Here is a 19,420-nt window from a genome sequence, read left to right on the forward strand (position 1 = left end):
AGAACAACCCCACAGATCCACTGAAGGCCGAGTGGTTGCACTCAGTCCAGTTACTACTGGTAAACTAGAACAAGATGCTTCCAAAAACCAGGAGAACTTTTTCATAAAGTCATTTTCATCTTCTTTGCATCCTCAGTAAATCCAAGGAGAAAACCCAACAGTTCAATGCAACATCCAAACAGGAATAGCGAGCAACATATTGATTCTATCACAGAATTCAGGAAATGAAGCTGAGCTTTCTGAAGAGTCATCAAGGATCTAAAGAAACACTGAGCAGATGGAACAAAAATTGTATCTTCTTAATCTTGGTATTCTTCTTAAATTGATGTTTGCCCCCAGAATACACCACAAGCATAGATCACAGAATAATTGAACTAAAAGCATCTCTGACTACAGACATTATCCAGGTAATAAAATTACTAATCCAAATTTAGAAACCAGAAGAGGGCAGCAAAAAACCCAGGTCTAATCCAGGAGAGGATTCTTACCTTGTGCTTGGGGCACCTCACTGAGAAATTCTCTTCGTTTAGTAAACAATCTAAAGGAGGAGAAGACAAGCAATGGATTATTTTTTTTAATGAAAACCAATTTAAATAATACATCACATGTGTTAATCTTGCCTCACAGGATACATTTTTTTATTCAAAGATCTCTTACAGGAATACTTTGTTAGCAGTTTCATTCCTTCCACCCCCAAAGTTTTAGCAAACGAAATAACTGAACACCCCAAGTGACAATGCTGCTTGGATTACCATGCAGCCCCGGTTTTCCCAACGATCTGTAAGCAGCAAGAATGACAACAGCAAGTCTCCCAACCCCCTTCAGCTATTCGAGCCTTCTTCGCTTTACCACAAGGAAGATGGACACATTCATCCAATCTGAACAGACAATCTCTGCACTTCGTAGTACAAATGTTGCATTCCACCCTTACCCCAAGGCCCTGCCAGTATCAGGGGGAGAAGGGGTGTGCATCTCTAGGTATGGATGCATACAGTTTATCTGCAATCCCAAATCCTGGTGATAAGTTTACACTGTGACACTATTTCTGGTAGTCTGGTCCCCCATGCTGCTCTTAGATCTGCTTCCATGAATCATATATGTGAAGCTTCTATGATCTAAAAAATGGTGTAGTTAATTATTTAAACCTATTACGTAAAGTGAGACACCTGTGTGGAACTGCTTATTTAGGAACAAAGTAAGCAATACTGCCACTTGAAAGAGCACTTATTTGGCAGCACTGCCAGAGTACGGATTGCTTCTCCTCGCATCCCCCCTCCCAGACTATGCCTCTAAGTGATGCAAGTTGGCAGCTCCTGGAACTTCAGCCACGGGAAAAGGCAGTGCTCCCCTGAGAGCACTCAGCTGCCTCCCCTGGGCACCCTGAACTGCAGGGTCACCTCTCGACCTGCCCAAACGCCCGATACCGCTCTGTTCCAATTGCCTCTTGCATTGGAGGCTGACCCAAGGCTGCCACCTCCTGAGGAAGAGCAAGCACCCATCCCCACCCCAGCACGACTGACCAACGCTGCCCTAGAGAATTCAGCAAGGTGCTTAGGACCTCCTGCCTGCTCCAACACACCCCAAGAGCTCACAAGTAGGCAAGTGCAATGGTAACTAAGATGTGCTAATTTAAAACGCTCTTAAGTATGTAGCATAACCGGTGCTACCTGCTGTTTCAATCTGCTGGAAGAGTTTAGCAGACAGCAGGAGACTGGAACTAAAGCTTGAGGGAAAAGCTTTCTAGATACCCAAGCTTTGGCAGAGCATCCCTCTGCTACGGAATGCTTAATGTTTCAACATGAATGCCTCTGGCCTCAATCAAAGGGAAACAGCATGCAAGAGGCTAAGTTACTTGAGAGATTTTAGGAAAGGGGAGTAAAAGCCTTAATCCTGTCACAGATAATTTCAAATGCAGCATTAGCAAATCACAGGAAATAAACAAAATGTCTTCTCATTATAAGGGCAGGAATCATACATTTAGACTACAGCATGAATTATCACTGCATAATACAGCAATCATCAAAAATATACAGAGCAATCATCAAAAACATACACAGTATGTTAGAACAGAATGGAGTTTTCTTCTTTGTTGGAAACCCAACATTGGTAATGAATGCAGTTCTTTAGCTAGTACATCAGAAAGGAAGACTGTACAAGGATCAGGAAGAAGTGCCAGAAACCTTGTACCTAATGCCTGATCTGTGTATGGGGCTCAATTTCTTACTAAGGTCAGCATTTTTGTTGCAAATACTAATAGCAGATTTAATTAATAGCAATTTTTTTCATTTCTGTTAAAGGACTACTATGAAAAATGTCATCAGCACAGTGTAGAAAATCAGCTGAATACCAATAAGGCAGAAATTGTTCATCATTACAAAGCTGGCCTGGATTTTGGTTAGCAGTTCCAAGTATTTTATATAACAGATTACAATTTGTCATGAAGTCAGCAGACACGGAGCTATGATCAGCTCATTGTGGCAGAAAGGGAAAAGAACTGAGACTTGTCCTTGTTTCCACAGATTTTTCTCCATAAAGTAGTCAGGGAAAACCTAAAACACTTTTAATAGAAGCAATTATTCTTCTGTAAGCTTCATACTTTTGTCTCACCCTCTGTGTTCTGCCTGTTACTCATCTTTAATGATACTTGTGAAGACACAGGATTTCTGTTCTCCGAAAATTCATTTTATTTTGCTGTTAATCTTTTCCTAATTTACAGTCAAAAATCTGTAAGTGGAACTGCCTGTGATATATGTTGTAGGGACAAGTGTGCTGCAACCATCAGAATCTGACTCCAGGTGGGGAAGAACAAGCAGAGGGAGAGGATATAAAATTTCAGAAAACAAAGATCCTGTTTCCATGGAGACATCCCTAGGACTAAGTTATCTTGAGACATCAGAGGCTCTTCATAAATTTGGACAGACGAAAGCCAAACACAGACAATGTTAACCACAGTCATTTCCATACAAAAATGACTTAAGTGGCACTACTGATCTTGATTTTTATGTAAATGGATAAGAAATGTTCAGCTCTCTTACACCCTATTTCGCCAAAGACTATTTTCTATGAAAGGAGATTAAAAGACAGCCTGAATTAGGCTATATAAAAGCATCCATATGTACAAACTGGCAACTTACGAAGCCACGTGCCTTGCACAGCACTCAATTAGCAACAGCGGGGCAAAGCCTGGCTCCTCACCGGGGTCGGATTGAACACAGACCATTGGCACAGAAGCCAGAGCCCAGGTCCCACCCCAGGACTGCCTTCAGTGCTGCAAGGAATTGAAGCCGTTCGACACGTTCCAGCCTCCAGCCCTTTCCCAAAAATGTACTGCCTTTCCCAAGGTGCAGGAACTGACAGGGACCAACACGGACGCAAAGGCAGAAACGCTTCAGCTCACACTGCAACTGCTTCAGAATGCAACATGGCTACTTCATCTCAACTAAGGCACAGTCACTTCCAGGAATTCAGACAAACCAAGTGTGTATGACTCAACATACCCTAAAAAACACTCTAGCAAGTGTTTTCTGTTTGGCTTTATTTCTTTTAGATACAAAACCAGTCATACATATTCCAAAAGCCTGAGAGCCCTTGTAAATGTTAACACACACTTCTGAGGATTCAGAACAGATCTGTGACAGATCCTAAATACAGCAAGGTGGCACCATCCTTCAAAGCAGGGTGGTTGACTTCAAAATGGCACTACCACTGAGCTCAAGGAAACTGAGAAGCACCTCTACAGTTTCACTACAGAAAGACAGTAGAACTGCAAAACCAATAAAAAGGGTTTACAGGCAGACAGCAGGCTGAGCAAAGAGAAAATAATGTTGATTTGTTTCTCAAGGAAGCCTACATTTTCTGCTTCGGCATAAATGAAAATCAGGTCTTATGCTACATAGCTTATTTCTTTTACACAGATTTATTGGAAGAGTGTCTGTAGATTAAGACAGCTTGATTACACCCACAGATAAAACCAACTGCAAACAAGGTCTTTTACTGTCACACCATCAGGCTGATATTTTGAATGCTGAGAATCTACTTCAAGATGGGGCTCTTTTATTTGTTTTGGTTGAAAACTTCAGCTGAAGCAGCCCAATGATTTCCTTAAAACTCTTTCTTGGAAAAAAGTTATTCTGCCCATGTTAAACATCCCAGGATTATTTTCTCTGAAAAGCTCTACAATATCCTGATTTTCAGTAGGACCTGGATTTTAGCTAAGGCATACCCTTGCCAGCTACCACAAAAACAGCAAATAGAACTCCTTGAAAGGTGACATGGGGATTTTCATGTGCACTTCAGAAGGAGCTTGTTACATTTTAATAGCTAGGTCCTTTTAAAAATTCCATCAAATCTACTTCTGTCTGGGGGTGATCAGGGCTTTCCTGTAAATGAACCTCTGCCCTCAGATTCAGGCACCAGACCCAAAAGCAGTGAAGCTGTCAGGGGACATTTCTAAGACTCATGCAACCCAAAAGAACAAAGTGACCATTTCAAAACTGCAAATTCGGAAGCACTGGTCCAGCAGGCAGAAGTGAGAACAGTACTGAGAAAGGCAATCAAGATACAGAAAGAATGGAGGCTAGCAGGAGGGAGACCAGTGCTACTAGAAGTCAGGAGCAGGAAATTAAGGACAAGTGCCAGCAGAAGGCTAAGACAAAGAACTGATTGGAACAAGGCATAGAAAGGTGAAACAGAGAATATAAAGGACAATATACGAGAACCAACCAGGACTAGCAGGGTGGGGTGTGACAGGGAGCTGAGTTAGGAGAACCAAATGGCAGTGATAAAGCCCAGAGAGGAAAAAAAAAAAGGAGAAAACAAGAAAGGAGAGAAGAAGGTGAAGTAAGAGCAGAGAGGAGGAAGCCAGAGTGAGAGCTGGAAAACTGGACAAAGGAAAAGTCAGAAATAATTAGGAGGAATTGGGTCTTACAAAGAGACTGGAGTAAGAAATTTGTAAAGAGGAGCCTGAGACCAACTAGATAAAAGGCCTGTGGGTGGTATGAGAAGCCAGAGAGGAGAACATATCAGACATACAGATAGGAAAATGTATTTAAAAAAGCACCAATGAAGTCTTTTGTTCTCACTAAACCATACTCTTCTGGGAGTGAAACCAGAGACTCACCAGTTTTACCAACTCCTCCGCTATTTTTAAAATATGTTTGTGAAACTCACAGTCCAAGTATCCCATCTCCATGCAGCTCTTGCAATTTATTACTGCCGTATTACTCAAAGGAGGGAAATTAGCTTGGAATTGTGCACTCCGACAGATGGCCACATGACAACATGATGTCTCATAACAAAATTAAAAGAAAATGAAGTAAGTGTAGCCTTGGAACTTGAACACAAAAAGCTACTCTAAAAAAATCTCACAGGTTGCAAAGTCAAGACAAAAGTGAAAAAAAGCCAAATTTAATCTAACCCAGGTCTAGATATTATATAGCAGACATGTTACATTTAAAATGGACTAAATACTATGATTATATACTGGTTTTTGTACATGACACTGCATCTTCCATGCATGACACAAACTGCTCTTGCGATTCAATTGTGATTGTTCAGTATATTTCTCATTTTGGATGATCATACATTTGCTGAAGTGGAGTAGAGTTAATATATCTGAAGAAAAAGGACAGTATATGAATTTTGATATCTGAATTTAGAACCCAGAAAATGCTACATACTGTGTCTAGTAAAACATGAATTTAAATTAAGCCCTCAAATTTTTGGGAACATTCACTATAATTTATTTTTGTTTTTTCATGGTATTGAAAAGGGCAGGTCACAAACCAGAAACAAATACATACTAAACAAAATATGAATGTGAATCTGATTGGAGATTGTGTGTCTCAAACACTGTACAAAACCAAGTTTATTAACGTTCATGAAACTCTCAGGCATGACGGAGATGAGTATCACAGGAAATTTCCCAGTTCTACTTTCAGAACTGAAAAGGAATCATCTGCAGTAAGTACGACACAGATCCAGCAAGGACAACATATGTTCATGAATGAGTACCCTTCCATCCTACAGGCTGAGGTAAGGCCTTATGAAAAGAGATATCAGCCTTTAATTAGGTGATTACTGTAAGACAGATTAATGAAAGACCAAAATTACACTTACATGGACACCCTTATTTCCGGTATTTTTTGAGTATGTGATTTTTGCAACCTGATGAATCTTTCTTTCACGTGAAGTCAAATATTCTCTCTACTAGTAGTAGTAGTACTGTGGTAGTAGAATATTCCACTGCAATATTAATTTAGTAATACCATTCCTATTGGAATAGAATGCATATCTCCAATAGGGAGGGACTTCACAGTGAGAGGTGCAATGCAGTCATTCAGAAATGAGCATTCCTACTTCAAATACTCTAACATTTGGAAAACAGCATAAAATGGGTGGTGAACAAATGAGTTGCTGTGGAATGGGAATAACAAACAGGAAGCTTGCAATTGTTTTCCAGTCTAGAGTTATAATCTTGAATCCTTTCCTGCTTTTTATCAGACAAAGTTTTGTATGACAGGAGAAGTGAGATACAGGGTACTGGAAAAGTGGGGTATTATTTACTCTGAGGTTGGATTTTTTTTTACCCAAGAAAAAAGCTTATCTCCATGAAAAACTGTCATTATTGCACAGAATCCACCAAACTCACAAGTCCAGGCTCACAGATGGAAATAGTATCATCAAACAATTAGCTTATCTAACAGTGAAAATTTGACCTACTCAAGAGACTGGCTGAACTACTTCTTAGGAGGGAGAAGGAAGGTTGTGTTACAAATGGAAATGATGATTCTACAGACACAAACACTACAAGTCATTACTAGGATCACCCATAGGCATGTAACCCTGAAAGAAGAAATCCCTTGTTACACATCCTTTTAACAAAGGGTTTCTATTTTTGGCAGGGAGCGATCAGGTCTCACACTGCAGCCAAATTCAGTGACTGCAGCTGCACTCCCCCAGACCAGGCTTTTTCTGCTCTTTCAGGCAGATTCCTCTTCATTACAAGCTCCATCTTGTCCCAACATGTTACTGTACACTGTTTATCTCATGCCGTTTCTCGCCATTTTTATTACTTTATCTTTGCAGTAGGAGAAAAACTGAGAGCGAGTAATTTGTAAAGTACCTCAGAATTATTTAGTGTCGTATGATGTGAGTAATTACGGAATACAGTTAAGATGTCATTTGTTCCTACCTGCATCGATGGCACATGGGTAATGGTATCGGAAGGAGCAGCCTTTGTTGTAGCAGCCTAAGGTGGCTCCCGGTTCCTGGCAATGGGAACATTTCTGAAAGGGAAACCAAAAAACAGTCATGAAGATTGGAGTCATTTTTCTGAACACCTGTATTTTCCTGGTAAGTTTATCAACCACATTCCAGCAAAAAGAAAAATTTGACAAATCATGTAAACTATCTTTCTACACCACACAAATTTTTTTTGTTTGCCTTTCAAACAGGTAAAAACATAAGCTCTTTTAAACTACGAAAATTTCAGCTGTGCTAATCAAGCAAGAGATAGAAATGTTCAGCCATTCAGAAAGAATTTGAAATCCTTCTTAAATCTGTTTTACTGGCCCATGTTTCATTACCTGACAATGACATCACTATTAAAATAGGAGGAAAAAGAGTGTCTTTGAGTCTACAGCAGCTTTAAAAGGAGAATCAGCATGTCAAATAATGATTTAGAAGACACCACCATGAAAGAAATTTGGTTACACCATTTTTATCACTAGCAATTGAAAAAGATCATGCACAAGTTGAATATTTTTTCACAGGTGATCAAAAAGGGTTTATCTGGAGCAGGAGAAGATGCCATCATAGCAAAACACCTCATCATCACAGAAATGGTACCTGTCCAAAAAAAGCACTTGCAGTACAACAAGGATGCTCATACAACTATTGTCAAAGTAGCTCAGACTCATCTGATGACCATGTTCAATTTTCATTAGTTAAACCCTATTAGCTCAACTAGTCAGTGATGTATTTGACCATAATACCAGACAACTGTGAAAGCAGAAAGGAAATCTCTCACCTTCACTTCATCCTAAATGACTTAAGAAATGACCTAAGGAAGAGTTCTAAAGCACATCTCATTCAGACAGCCATTTTATTTCTTGAATGTATACACTAAGTGATTTTTGCTAATTAATCTGATTCTGATGAAAGCTGATTTCTGACTGGTTGACATTTTTCCCTTAAAAAAAAAAGATATAGCCATACCTGGTAGAATTCACCAAATGCTAGGAGATTGCAACTGTTTAAAAATAAAAAAGTGAATTAACTACTGGCAGAAAATGAAGATAGGAACTACCATGGTATAATTGGTACAATTCACCTTGAATTCGGGCTGTGAGAAGTTGCCTTTGGTCCCTGCCTGCACACAGGGATGATGACATGATCTAAAATCACGGCTGCTACTAGGAAAGCCGGTGTCAAACTACACTGCTCTATTGCCATTCCCAGCGAGCTCCACCTGTACCACACAGGAACAGCTGTGCTCAAGCCAGCGGCGCACCTGGCACTGGACACGAGCGCGGCCTTCCCACCATACGGGGACGCTCGTTTGCCAACATGGCCACATCCCCCGGACCACACATCTTCCATCCCTCATCAGCACACATGCTGCAGCGGAGATCTGCACAACAGACGTGGCCAAAGCTAACAGCCACAGCAAAGTTCCTCACTCTGCATAGTAAACAGGGGGTTGATTACAGTATTTCCAAACCCTCTGAGAATATCTGACAGTTATTGCTCTTCCTGCTATTCTGTGCTATGCAGAGATAACTATAGTTTGTATTTAAATGCCTGAAGGAAGATGAAAGCAAAACTAGCTCCAGCCATAAACTAGGGGGGGCTCTTCAAATCAAAGCAGATGCAACTAACAGAAAAAGCTTGTGAGACGTCAGTTCTCGTGACATCTACAACTGCAGTTTTGAGTAACACCTTCTCTTTACAGGTATGCCAAAGAATCCTGAGCCTGATCTTCAGTGCTTCCTACTAAATAGTGTCTACCTTCTAAGCACAACAAACTACTGCGGTATTTATGATGCAAGGGAAGTATCCCTGAGGCCTAGAAAGAGACACACAAGCAGTTTATTATTGCCTGTCAGAACATGAATGCAGGTTTCCAAAGATTAAAAAGAAAGGCTAAACCAATATTGAAATGCACACCAAAATATACCGACCACTAGCCAAACTGCAATGTAACTCACTCTCTCATGGGAGTAAAACCAAACTTCATCCACAGAAAATGTCTTTTCCTGGCTCTGAAGTCAGCTCTAGAAGGATATTATGTACTGGCAATAGTCCCAGATTCACCTATGCCAAGTACTCACAAAGTGCAGCTTGAGGAGTTCTGAAACAGAGCTCTGTACCTGAGTACTTTATTCTCGCTTTTAGATGTGGCTGACTGGGATTAATTATTTTAACAGGACAGAACCTAAATTGACGATTCTTTTTGAATGCAGATATGAATTTCTAGTCTTGTTCCTCAGAGGCATTCTGCCCTCCCCACTTTATCTCATCTTTTACGTACTATCACACTGCTGCAACAGAAGGTCATTCTCCCCTGGAACACTGTTTCCCGTGCAGAGCAGTCAATAAGAGCATAAGAACTACTGCAGCAGAGATTGAACTGCAGCTGTATAAAATATTTCTTAACACTAAAAAGGCATGTCTTAGAAGAGTATGCTGTGTGATACAAGAGAAAAGAAGACCCCTAGCAAAATTTTTTTACTTTTTCCAAAAGCCACAGTTTTAAGTTATTCTTTGCTGCATCTAGAATGGTTCATGCTGCTATTCTGAAAATCACATCCTGAAACACGACATTTTGACAAATTTTCAGCTGAGAATAGGTAAGGAATGCTTTAAAATAGTTTGTGATTTTAGAAGTTACCAGACAGTAAAAGTGGGCAGTTAAGATGCCAGTACATGTGCATCAAACCTTCACAGCCCCTTTTTTTCAGCCTGGCAGACCAATGAGATTTTACCAAGGTTACCTGTGCTACGCCCACAACAGCAATTCCCCAGCGGATGACTCTGCCACTGACGGCTCAAGGCAGAGATCATCTGCTGCTGCTGGCTCCCCTGCTGCTGAACAAGTCTCCATTCTGGCAGATGCTTCTGCTTTTCACAAGCCACTGACAGCCTAATGGCCCCATTCCTTCTACCTCCCGGGACCCCCAACCATCTGCTTCTTTCATGGGAAGCTGAGGGAACCACATACACAATAACTACTCTTTTTTTCAAGTTCTTCCTTCTTGACACACCTGAGTGACTGAACAAAGCAAGACACCCTACAAAGCTGTGTGGTTCTAAAACAACAAGTCTATCACCTCATCTTTGAAAGAGACTATCATCACATAGTACCACACGGTTTCCAAATACATCCAGGTGTTCCCATGAAGACAAAAAAAAAAGTGCTTAAAAAATTTCTGGATGGTCTCAGTCTTCTTTTGCAAGACATTGCTGCTGTGCCTTAAAAGGTAAAAAGATGCCCTGTTCCTGCTGGTATTTTCTGTGGCTTTTGTTAGAACCCTCATCTCACATATTTATGCTTCAAAACAAAAAATACATACACTACAACTAGGAAACATTCTAACACCAAAATAAAATCACATAACTTCTTACAAGGAAATGTGTGAATTCAGCATAATGAAAACTAATTGTTCTCTTAGTCCGCGAGAAAATTTTCACCCAAACTCCACCATTCTGCTGCCATTCGCCAGCAGATGGTAGCAGCCTGCTTGTCACTTGTAAAGGAATTATAGCATTCTTAGCCAGGGAAACAGCACTCCAGCTCTCCTGGGAGGAGAAATTCCTTTTGCTCAGTAAGCAGCCTGCTTAACCTCCCCTGCTTGAAAGAGCTGAAGGCTGGTACTTGGAGTGTGCTCCCAATGGGAGGTGCCAATGGATAGTAATCATTGCCAAGCATCTAATCAACTCTTGGCTTAAATTAAAAAAAACAAAGAAAGAAAAATAAAAAGGAAAAAAAAAAAAAAAGAAGAAAAAGAAGGAAAAAAGAGACCACACAGCAAAGATTGATTCATAGGTCCTATCTCCACAATTCATCTCTGGCCACAAGGCACATATATCTCACTTAGAATAGGCTGGAGAGACTGAAAAGTGCCATTTAGAAGAGACACTCCATCCCATGAACTAAATTATCAATAGTATTAAAGCCAGATACATTGTCTCTACCTCTCTACACTATTAGCTGCCCATTTCTTCCTTGCTACAGCTCATCATTCTGTGTCTACCAAAACGAAGTAACAGCCAGCCTGGAAGTGTGAACAGTTGGGGGACAGCTACCACATCAGCAGCAGAATAGCTCCGATTCATTTAAAATGCAACAGCACCTACCAGCTATATTCCTTTTGCTTTACGCTTGGCTTTTTTTCCCCCTTGAAATCTGTATTCTTTCACTCTTCTGAGACCACACTGCTGTATGCAATAAACAAGAGTATGTTTTTGAGTATCTTTTTTTGCTTTCCTCAGATTTGTACCGAACTCCACCTAAGTGCTGTAACAAAGATGTCCTGAACTACCTATCTTGCTCCTCTGAACAAGACAAAGCTCTTAGCCTTGTGAAAACCAGTGCCCCAAGCTGCTCAAGTAAAGCACTCACCTGCTCACTCTGGCTCTGCGCTGACAGATAGTATCTTTGTCCCTAGACAAAGTACTCCTTCGTACTGGAATCCTACAGTGGACATTGCTTCACTGGTGGGAGGATGGAAGCTGCCGACTAGCCCTTCCAAAATATTCCTGGCAGGAGCAGTAACAGCTGCTTAGAGGCAGAAATTAACTGCTTCTAACACTAATATAAGGTGTTTTCAGATGACTCTTCCGCTATCTTCCTTGCTGAACAATTACCAAACCAGTTTACACAAGGACATTAACAACAGGATCTGCTGTCTGTAACATAAAGCATCTTTTTTTGATGAACAGTTACATACCCTATACTCAGACCTCTTGACTTCCTCTCTTCCAAAGACCAGTTTTTCCTTTGGTCTGTTTTCTTTTTCCTTTGCTTTGCTTTCTAGGCATCTCCTTGTTTTGTCCCTTCTCACATACCAGTGTCAGGAATGTATAAAAGGAGTAAAACGGAAAGCAACAGCTGAAGGTTACTAACACAGCAAAGCAAGTAAAAACTGAAATATATGTGGCATCAATTATACAGGTACAAGTCTTTGCTTTAGATGCTATATGCATTTTTCATACTCTCTCCTTCTCCTGTTTAAATTATAAGCTTTTTAGGAAAATAATTGCTTCTGTATAATTGCACTGCACAAATGCAGATGTAAGATAATGAAGACTTCACAGTCAGCTGCAATATTAGGAAGGAGGGCCTTCTGACTATTTCTGATTAAACAGTTGGCAGGCTCGGCAGAGGCTTGGATTTAATATCCAGGCAAAAGGGCAACAGAAACAGCAGGCAGCCACATTCTCTTTCCTGGAAAGTGGGATGTAGAGAGTCAACTTATTCCAAAAAGCTACAAGAAAAAATAAAAATAAATAGGAGTGTTTGTGTGTGTGTATATATATACATATATATATATATACTGCTTTTTACAGGAGAAAGATATAAGTGATTTTAAAAGACTTCTGCAAAAAAGGACCAAGATGAAAAAAGCAAGGTGGGGAGACATTTTTAGGAAACAGGAGAGGAAAAGAGTACTTCCACTCTGATGTGCAGATACTGCTTAATGAAAAAAATTGTTTATGTGGCTGGGGCTAGAGATAACCACCAGTACTGAAGGACACACAACTATTAGTTTATATTTCCTGACAAACAATTTTAAATTATCAAAAAAACCAGGCACAGTATATCAGTAAAACAAACTCCACAATTAAAAAGATAATAATCTTTAAAACTTGCATTATAAAAAGCCATCTCTTGCCAATGACGATATACGCCTGTAGCAAGCAAATCAAATAAATAATAAAGGATAACATTCCAGAGGTAAAACTGGACAGTTGTCTTCAAGTTAAGAAACTAAGGACAAATTTAGATTCCAAGATTTCAGCAAATCTGAAGGATGCCATACTAATAAAGCTGCATTGGGAAACATAATGAAAAGTTAGATCTGCAGTGCTGCACAGGCTGCTGAAGCACAAAGGGAAGCTGCAGCTCAAAATGGATGGCATAGAAAAAAAAAACCACAAGAAATCCAAGAGCTGGAAAATGTCTTAAAAATGGAAAATCCTATTCAATACATATGAAATTGATTACACTAGAACAGAAGCACTTGAAATTAAGAGCAGAGCATTTTATTACCCTCAACTAGAAGGAAAAATAGAAAGCAACAAAAACAGAAATAAATATTTAGTTTTAACAAAGAATGGTTTGCCAGAAATAATTTTAAAGTCCTATACACACTTAAGCTATTCAACTGCACTTACAGAGACTCGCAAAAAGGGGGGTGAACAATAAGATGCAAAATATTGTGAAGCTTGTAAAATTATCCAGGGCAGCCAGACCTCAAACTGATAGTAAAAAGCTGCAAAACCATCTCACAACCGTGGATAACTATGATAAAATGGAGATGAAAATTACTACTGTTAAGTGCAAAGTGATGTATGTGGTAAAAATATTTTCACCTATGCATATACATGATGACAGATTGTAAATTAGCTTTTACTACTCATAGGAAGGTATTAGTAGTCATCCTAGACAGAAACATCATGCAGTCCCTGCAAGCACAAAAAAGGACAGCCAAAACATAAGCAGTTATCAAGAAAAGAAATCCATAATGAAACTCAAATTTTCATTATGTCTGTCTGTTACTCCTGTAGTAGCCTGACATCGTAATATCGTGTGTGGTTCTGATGATCCTCTTAAGACAGGAGGACTGATTAGAAACAAAAATGGACAGACCACAGATGTAACTAGGAATGTAAAGAACTTGTATATAAGAGAAGTCTAAGTATTTTGGAAAAGAGGGAACTGAAGGGTGATTGAAACCTACAAAATCCAATATGATGCACATAAGGGAATGACTCTTAGCCATTTCCAAGAAGGAAGAGCAGGTTTAAATGCAACTTAAACCTGCTTTTTTTTTTCCTTCACTCAAGTAACTAAAAATCATTGTCAAAGAATGCTGCACTGGCAAAAACATAAGCAAGTTCAAAAACAGATTAGACAAGTTCATCAAGGATAGGTATGCCTCTGCCTGGTAAACACAGGGATACCAAAGCTATAACTCAAAAGCTGTGGTTGCTGAAGGGAGGGAGAAAATATGCAACTATCATTCTGCACATGCCTCATTTACTACATATCTCTGAAGACGTGCAGTCAAGTGGTAAATATACAGCCATTGCTGAAGAAAGGACACCACAACAAAAAGGTACTTTCGCACCTGTCTGGAAAGGCAGTTCTTGTGAAGACCAAGAGATGTGATTGTGAAATTCCACAATGAACAAAAAAAAACCCCCCCATGATTATCAACAAGAACACAGGCACCAAATAAATACTGTATGGTTACAAGTTTTTAAGACTCTTCAGTTTTACCTCCCAAACAGAAAGGTTGAGCTAAACTGTAACATTTTATAGAAGAGAGAAATTCAACCTAAGTGATATATTCATGTTCACTACTCCCTACAAGCCTGTTTCGTTCACTTGGTGGAGTGATCAAAGGCTTACATGTGCATGAATACATGAGACTGCTGAAGAGCCAAGTAAGACTTGGAGGGGGATGAACCCTTCCCGCCTCTTCCACACAATGGAAGGAGAAAAAACCCAAACGAAAAAAAGACCCAGTGTAACTGAACCAGAATAGAGATTAGGTCCTTCAAGAGTCAACCAGGGCAAACTAAAACAGATTCAGCAAAATTAACAAAACCAGTAATTTTAAATGGTGCTACAAAAGCAAATTTAATTTCAGTTAAACAGGCTAAGTGTATACCTACGTAGCCATTTTATATTTTAAAAGGAATATTAAAATAATACATAGACTACCAAGTCCAAGAAGTCAAGAAATTCATAAATCATGTTTCCTTTGATGCAAAGAGCCACCCTGAATGAGAGAAACATTTCAGAAAACCACTTGTAAGTATAGGGATTTGACTTTGCCGAAGTATGCATGTCTAGCAGAAAAATTTATAGTTTTTATTATCTTGACTGTTCATTTGGGGAATTAAACATGCAACAATAAGTGCAATTTAGTTACAAAAAGGTCTGAAAGACAGAAAAGCAGACTTAAAAGAGGAAAAAGAAATCCAAATTTTCAAGCAGTGATTATGTGATAAGGACACACAGAGTTGTGCTAACAGCACAATCAGCAAGAGAGCATTTACTACAGTTGGATTTTTCTACCAGTACTAGATTTATTTCCCAGCCATCTTGGATAATGATTACAGGAAACATCCAAATATATTGTGAATTTCTATTTAGTGCAAGACCTGCCAAGTACAGTATAAAATAACAAAATGCATTTACCTTAAAATAAAGCAACATTGCCATCATAATTGAAGAGATTTTGGAAAAAAAAGCAACAGCTTTGAGTATCAATGTCTGAGTGATATAAAAAAAGAAAAAACCTGACATAAACTACAAAACGCAATAAATTCACGGTTTTCAAGAGGCAAACTGCATAAGAGAACCAGCTTTTGTCTAATGAAAGAAGAGATGATGCTGAGTATTTGCTAAAATGCTCAAAACAAAAAAAAAAAGATTGGTTCATTAAAGACACAATCACTACGTTATTAGGAGCAGTAGATACAACAGAAACAAAATCTTCATAAAGGCTTAAAAATGAGGAAATACGTTTGATAAAAGCAAACTCTAAATGGAAAATATTTTGACAAGATATTACATATCTGTGCAACCTGACAGGAAAATGGGTGCAGCACAAACCCACCCGTCAATGACTCAAAGACTTGTAACACTGGACAGAAATACACCATTTGTCATTACTTGTAATAATCCATGCAAGCCTTCATCATAAACAGAGCCCCACTGTGCGAGACACTTCGGTAAAAGAGAACAAAGCGTTGGTGGATGCAAAGGGATGAAATAGGAATGGGGAGACTGAGCCAGCAGCGTTGGGCAGAGTCCATCTCAGCAGCAGGCTAAGCATATCCAATTATTCAGCACAAATCCCAGACAAGAAGGGCTTTGAAGAAATGCAGTTTCTTCAAATGAAAAAAAAACAAAGGTAAATGTGCAGTTTTCAAAGTGAAGCACTTAATGTAGGAAATTATAAAATTAGCCAGGGTGTACTGATTGGAAGTAAATCTTAAGTTCTTGAAACTGAAAGAAGAAAAAGCAGCAGGAAAAAGGCAGATTGAAATAATGACGAGCACCTTATGTTTGAAGCGTAAGAAAATAGGAGGTGGGCAGATGAATGTGAAAGAAGTAGGAATGTGAAAATGACCGTTTAGAACAACAAACCTTTGTGAAAGCATTCCATCCAAACTGCACTTCACTAAGAATACCAATTCTTAAACTGAGGTCTGAAGAACCACTCCTGCACAGTCAAAATACATTTAGCTGCAAGGATAGGTGAAAAAACTACAATGTTTACCTTACTGGAAAAGAAATAACTTGTCTCTAGAAAAAAGGTAGCAAAGAAAACTACTGAAAACCATTAAAGAAAGAAAACAGTTACCCCAGAAAGCTGCAGAAACAGTGGTTGGCAGCAGAGCTCCAATAAGGAGTAATAAAGTGCACACCAGTATTCCTGAGGTCCCTAGTAGCTGTTGCTACCACTGAGGAAAAGCAGAAGATGAATCCAAGAGAAGAAGTAAAGGTGCAATGCTTGCAGAAAGAAAAATGCTTGCAAGCCATTGGATCTCTCTTTAGTGATGAGCTGTCAAGTAACATATCAGCATAAAAAAAAAAAAAATTACAGTCTTATGAACCACAGCAATAAATCATCAATCACAGTTGAGGAAAAGTAGACAATTAGCACATATTGGTGAAATATCCTCAGATACACAGAAAGTGCTCTATGTAAAGTAATAGTCGCTGGCCAAAAATGTGAATGGGTTTAGAGAAGAATACGTTATTTCATTTTTCAACAATCATCAGGAAAAAACAACCCCACAAACCATAATAATAAATGTGCTGCTAAACTGCACATTGCAATAATAGGCACTGTTTATGAATTCCAAACTGAATTTATACAAGAACATGTAGTGGCTGTAGGCCTGTCACAGACAGGACACAGGAAAACATGGTATGAGCTAGCAGCAGTTTAGAAGAGGCAGAAAATATAAATAGCAGCAGTCCAAGCCTAGACGGCATTCCAGCTGGATATTACACAGCAGCTGAGGTAGTGTCAGTAGTTTCTTTAAAGGACAGACATAACAATGTGGTTCTCCTGACAGAAGAGCTTCCTCCATCTAAGGATTAGATGGGGTTCTCCTGAGAGCTGAAGGGAAAGGACTAATGAAGATCTTCTGGACTCAGAACACTGCTGAATCATGGTAAAGGCAATAATATTATTTGCAAGCCACACCTTCAGTTTTATAAATCTGGATCAATCTATGCTATGAAAAAAGGGTTGGGATGAGCCATAGATTACTAGAAATAAATCACTGGACAACATCAAAGAGAAATATTAATTTTTTTTTTTCACCTGAGGTAGAAATCAAAGGATATAGGCAATTTTGTTTTGGTTTTTTTTCTATTTTACATAAACACACCCTCTTCTTACTTATTCCTTCATCTTCTGAAGACTCTAGCCCAAAAGCAGAAGAGTAAGTCAACATGAAAGTCTTCTTTGTTAAGACAGCTTCAGAATAGACAATTCTTCTTTAGGCATTACCCTTGTAGCTATTTGTCCGGGAGACTGAATTTATTGGTAACTATTCATAACTCCTGCTCCCTAAGAACTGCCTCTGAAAGTTTCTGCTTAGAAGAGCGGTATCATATAATCACTAAAGAATCCTTATGCCTTCCAATGATAAACTGTAACACTTCAAAGGGAGAATAATTAAATTTAAGTATAGAACTTAAGACTTCATAAAAACCTTGTAAAAGAGTTTTATGTACCTATAACATAAGTACTGGAATTTTCTAAACAATTTCCTAAAGTTGACATTAAACAAAATAATAATGTTGGTTTTCTGGAAAGCATCAGTTATGAACCGTGTCAACTCTGAAATTTTAGTGATTGAATTGAACTTGGAGAGTTATTCCCAAGAAAAATCTTAACAATTAAAAATAACAATGAATTTACATATGGGACAAGTACATTGCTACTAGTATTTTTAGCATTTTAACTTTTTACAAGAAAAGAGAAAGCTAACAGCAAATGAACACATTACAGAACATTTTTGTTATCTTTTTGGACCTGACTCAAAATGATACCTTGGCAATCTTTAAATTTATCTTCCTGCCATTACATCTATGCAACTAAACCATAAAACCTTGTATCAACTCCCTAATCTTCCAATTTAATTGAGAACATCTGACAACTTAAACACATAGTGTACTTTGAAAGCACCCTACAAATTTGTCTTAATGGTCACAAAATAAGTGGTCTTAAAGCCTACTTTACAGAATAATTAGATGACTTGTCAAAGGCCTGCAGGCAATTTCTGACACCAAAGGCACAAAGTCAGCAAAGTTCACAGCTCTCATACCTGAACTCAAGTACATGAACTTGCTTTTCCCTCCCATCCCCACCCACTTTTTTATTTTCCTTTTAAGCTTCCCATTGAGCAGCAGTAGCCCTCAGTGAAAGTCCCCATTTCAGAGATTCATGCTAGGATACCCTCCTCCTCCTTCCCCTCCCCTAACAGTAAGTCTTTTATGAAGCTGGTCAGTCGCCTTTAATCATCAATAACTTTGTGAAACTTAGCAAGTGTGAGTTCTCTGTAAGAATAAAGGAGTTGGAGGCACAAGAAAAGCTGTAATTAACAGCAGTCTAGGGCAAAGTAACAACAAAACCATGCGGTGAAATGAGTAGCCATGAGAAAAAGAAATACAGCTGAGTCAAGTCTCCTAGTTCTAAGCATAAATCAAAAGAAAACATGCAAGAAGCTAGAAATGGGGAAGAGGGGTGGGGGGAATCACTAGTAAATTAAGACTGCACAACCATATTTTAACATCAACTTTTAATATTTTCTCAAACAAAAGTAAAGCTTATGACCCAGACAACAATCAGCTAACTGAAGTAAGATCTGACTGTACTTATGCTACAATCACTTGTGCAGCCAGACCTCAGGAAGGCATATGCAATCTATTTTTGCCACCAGTAGCTCAGGTGTTGGGTGACAAACAGTGCAGCTGCAACACCCAGAGCCCTGGGAAGGCTTTGCCACTCAGCACTGTCTTGTGCCTTGGGCTGGAATTACAGACCAGGCCCTACACTGATATTTCTCCTCCTATGGCAAGTCTGAAGACAACTTAAGTAGATCTACACCATTTAAGTCACACAGTGAGCAGTGTCAGAATTTCTAAGAAACTGTAGCTACT

The 19,420-nt window shown here is 39.0% G+C and overlaps 1 protein-coding gene across 6 annotated transcripts in view; it reads right to left on the bottom strand.

The window, feature by feature from the left end:
- LOC131592981 (transcription factor 20-like) overlaps positions 1–19,420 on the bottom strand; it is a 130,466-nt gene that overhangs the window by 8,570 nt on the left and 102,476 nt on the right. For all 6 annotated transcript variants that reach the window (XM_058865043.1, XM_058865047.1, XM_058865046.1 and 3 more), the window contains 2 exons: positions 7,193–7,286; positions 489–538 (listed from right to left, as the gene is read on the bottom strand). In XM_058865043.1, coding sequence (XP_058721026.1) covers positions 489–538; positions 7,193–7,286 — 144 coding nt within the window. The remainder of the gene's footprint in view (positions 1–488; positions 539–7,192; positions 7,287–19,420) is intronic.

The sequence above is a fragment of the Poecile atricapillus genome, chromosome Z, assembly GCF_030490865.1.
Source record: "Poecile atricapillus isolate bPoeAtr1 chromosome Z, bPoeAtr1.hap1, whole genome shotgun sequence".
In the NCBI taxonomy this organism is placed as follows: domain Eukaryota; kingdom Metazoa; phylum Chordata; class Aves; order Passeriformes; family Paridae; genus Poecile; species Poecile atricapillus.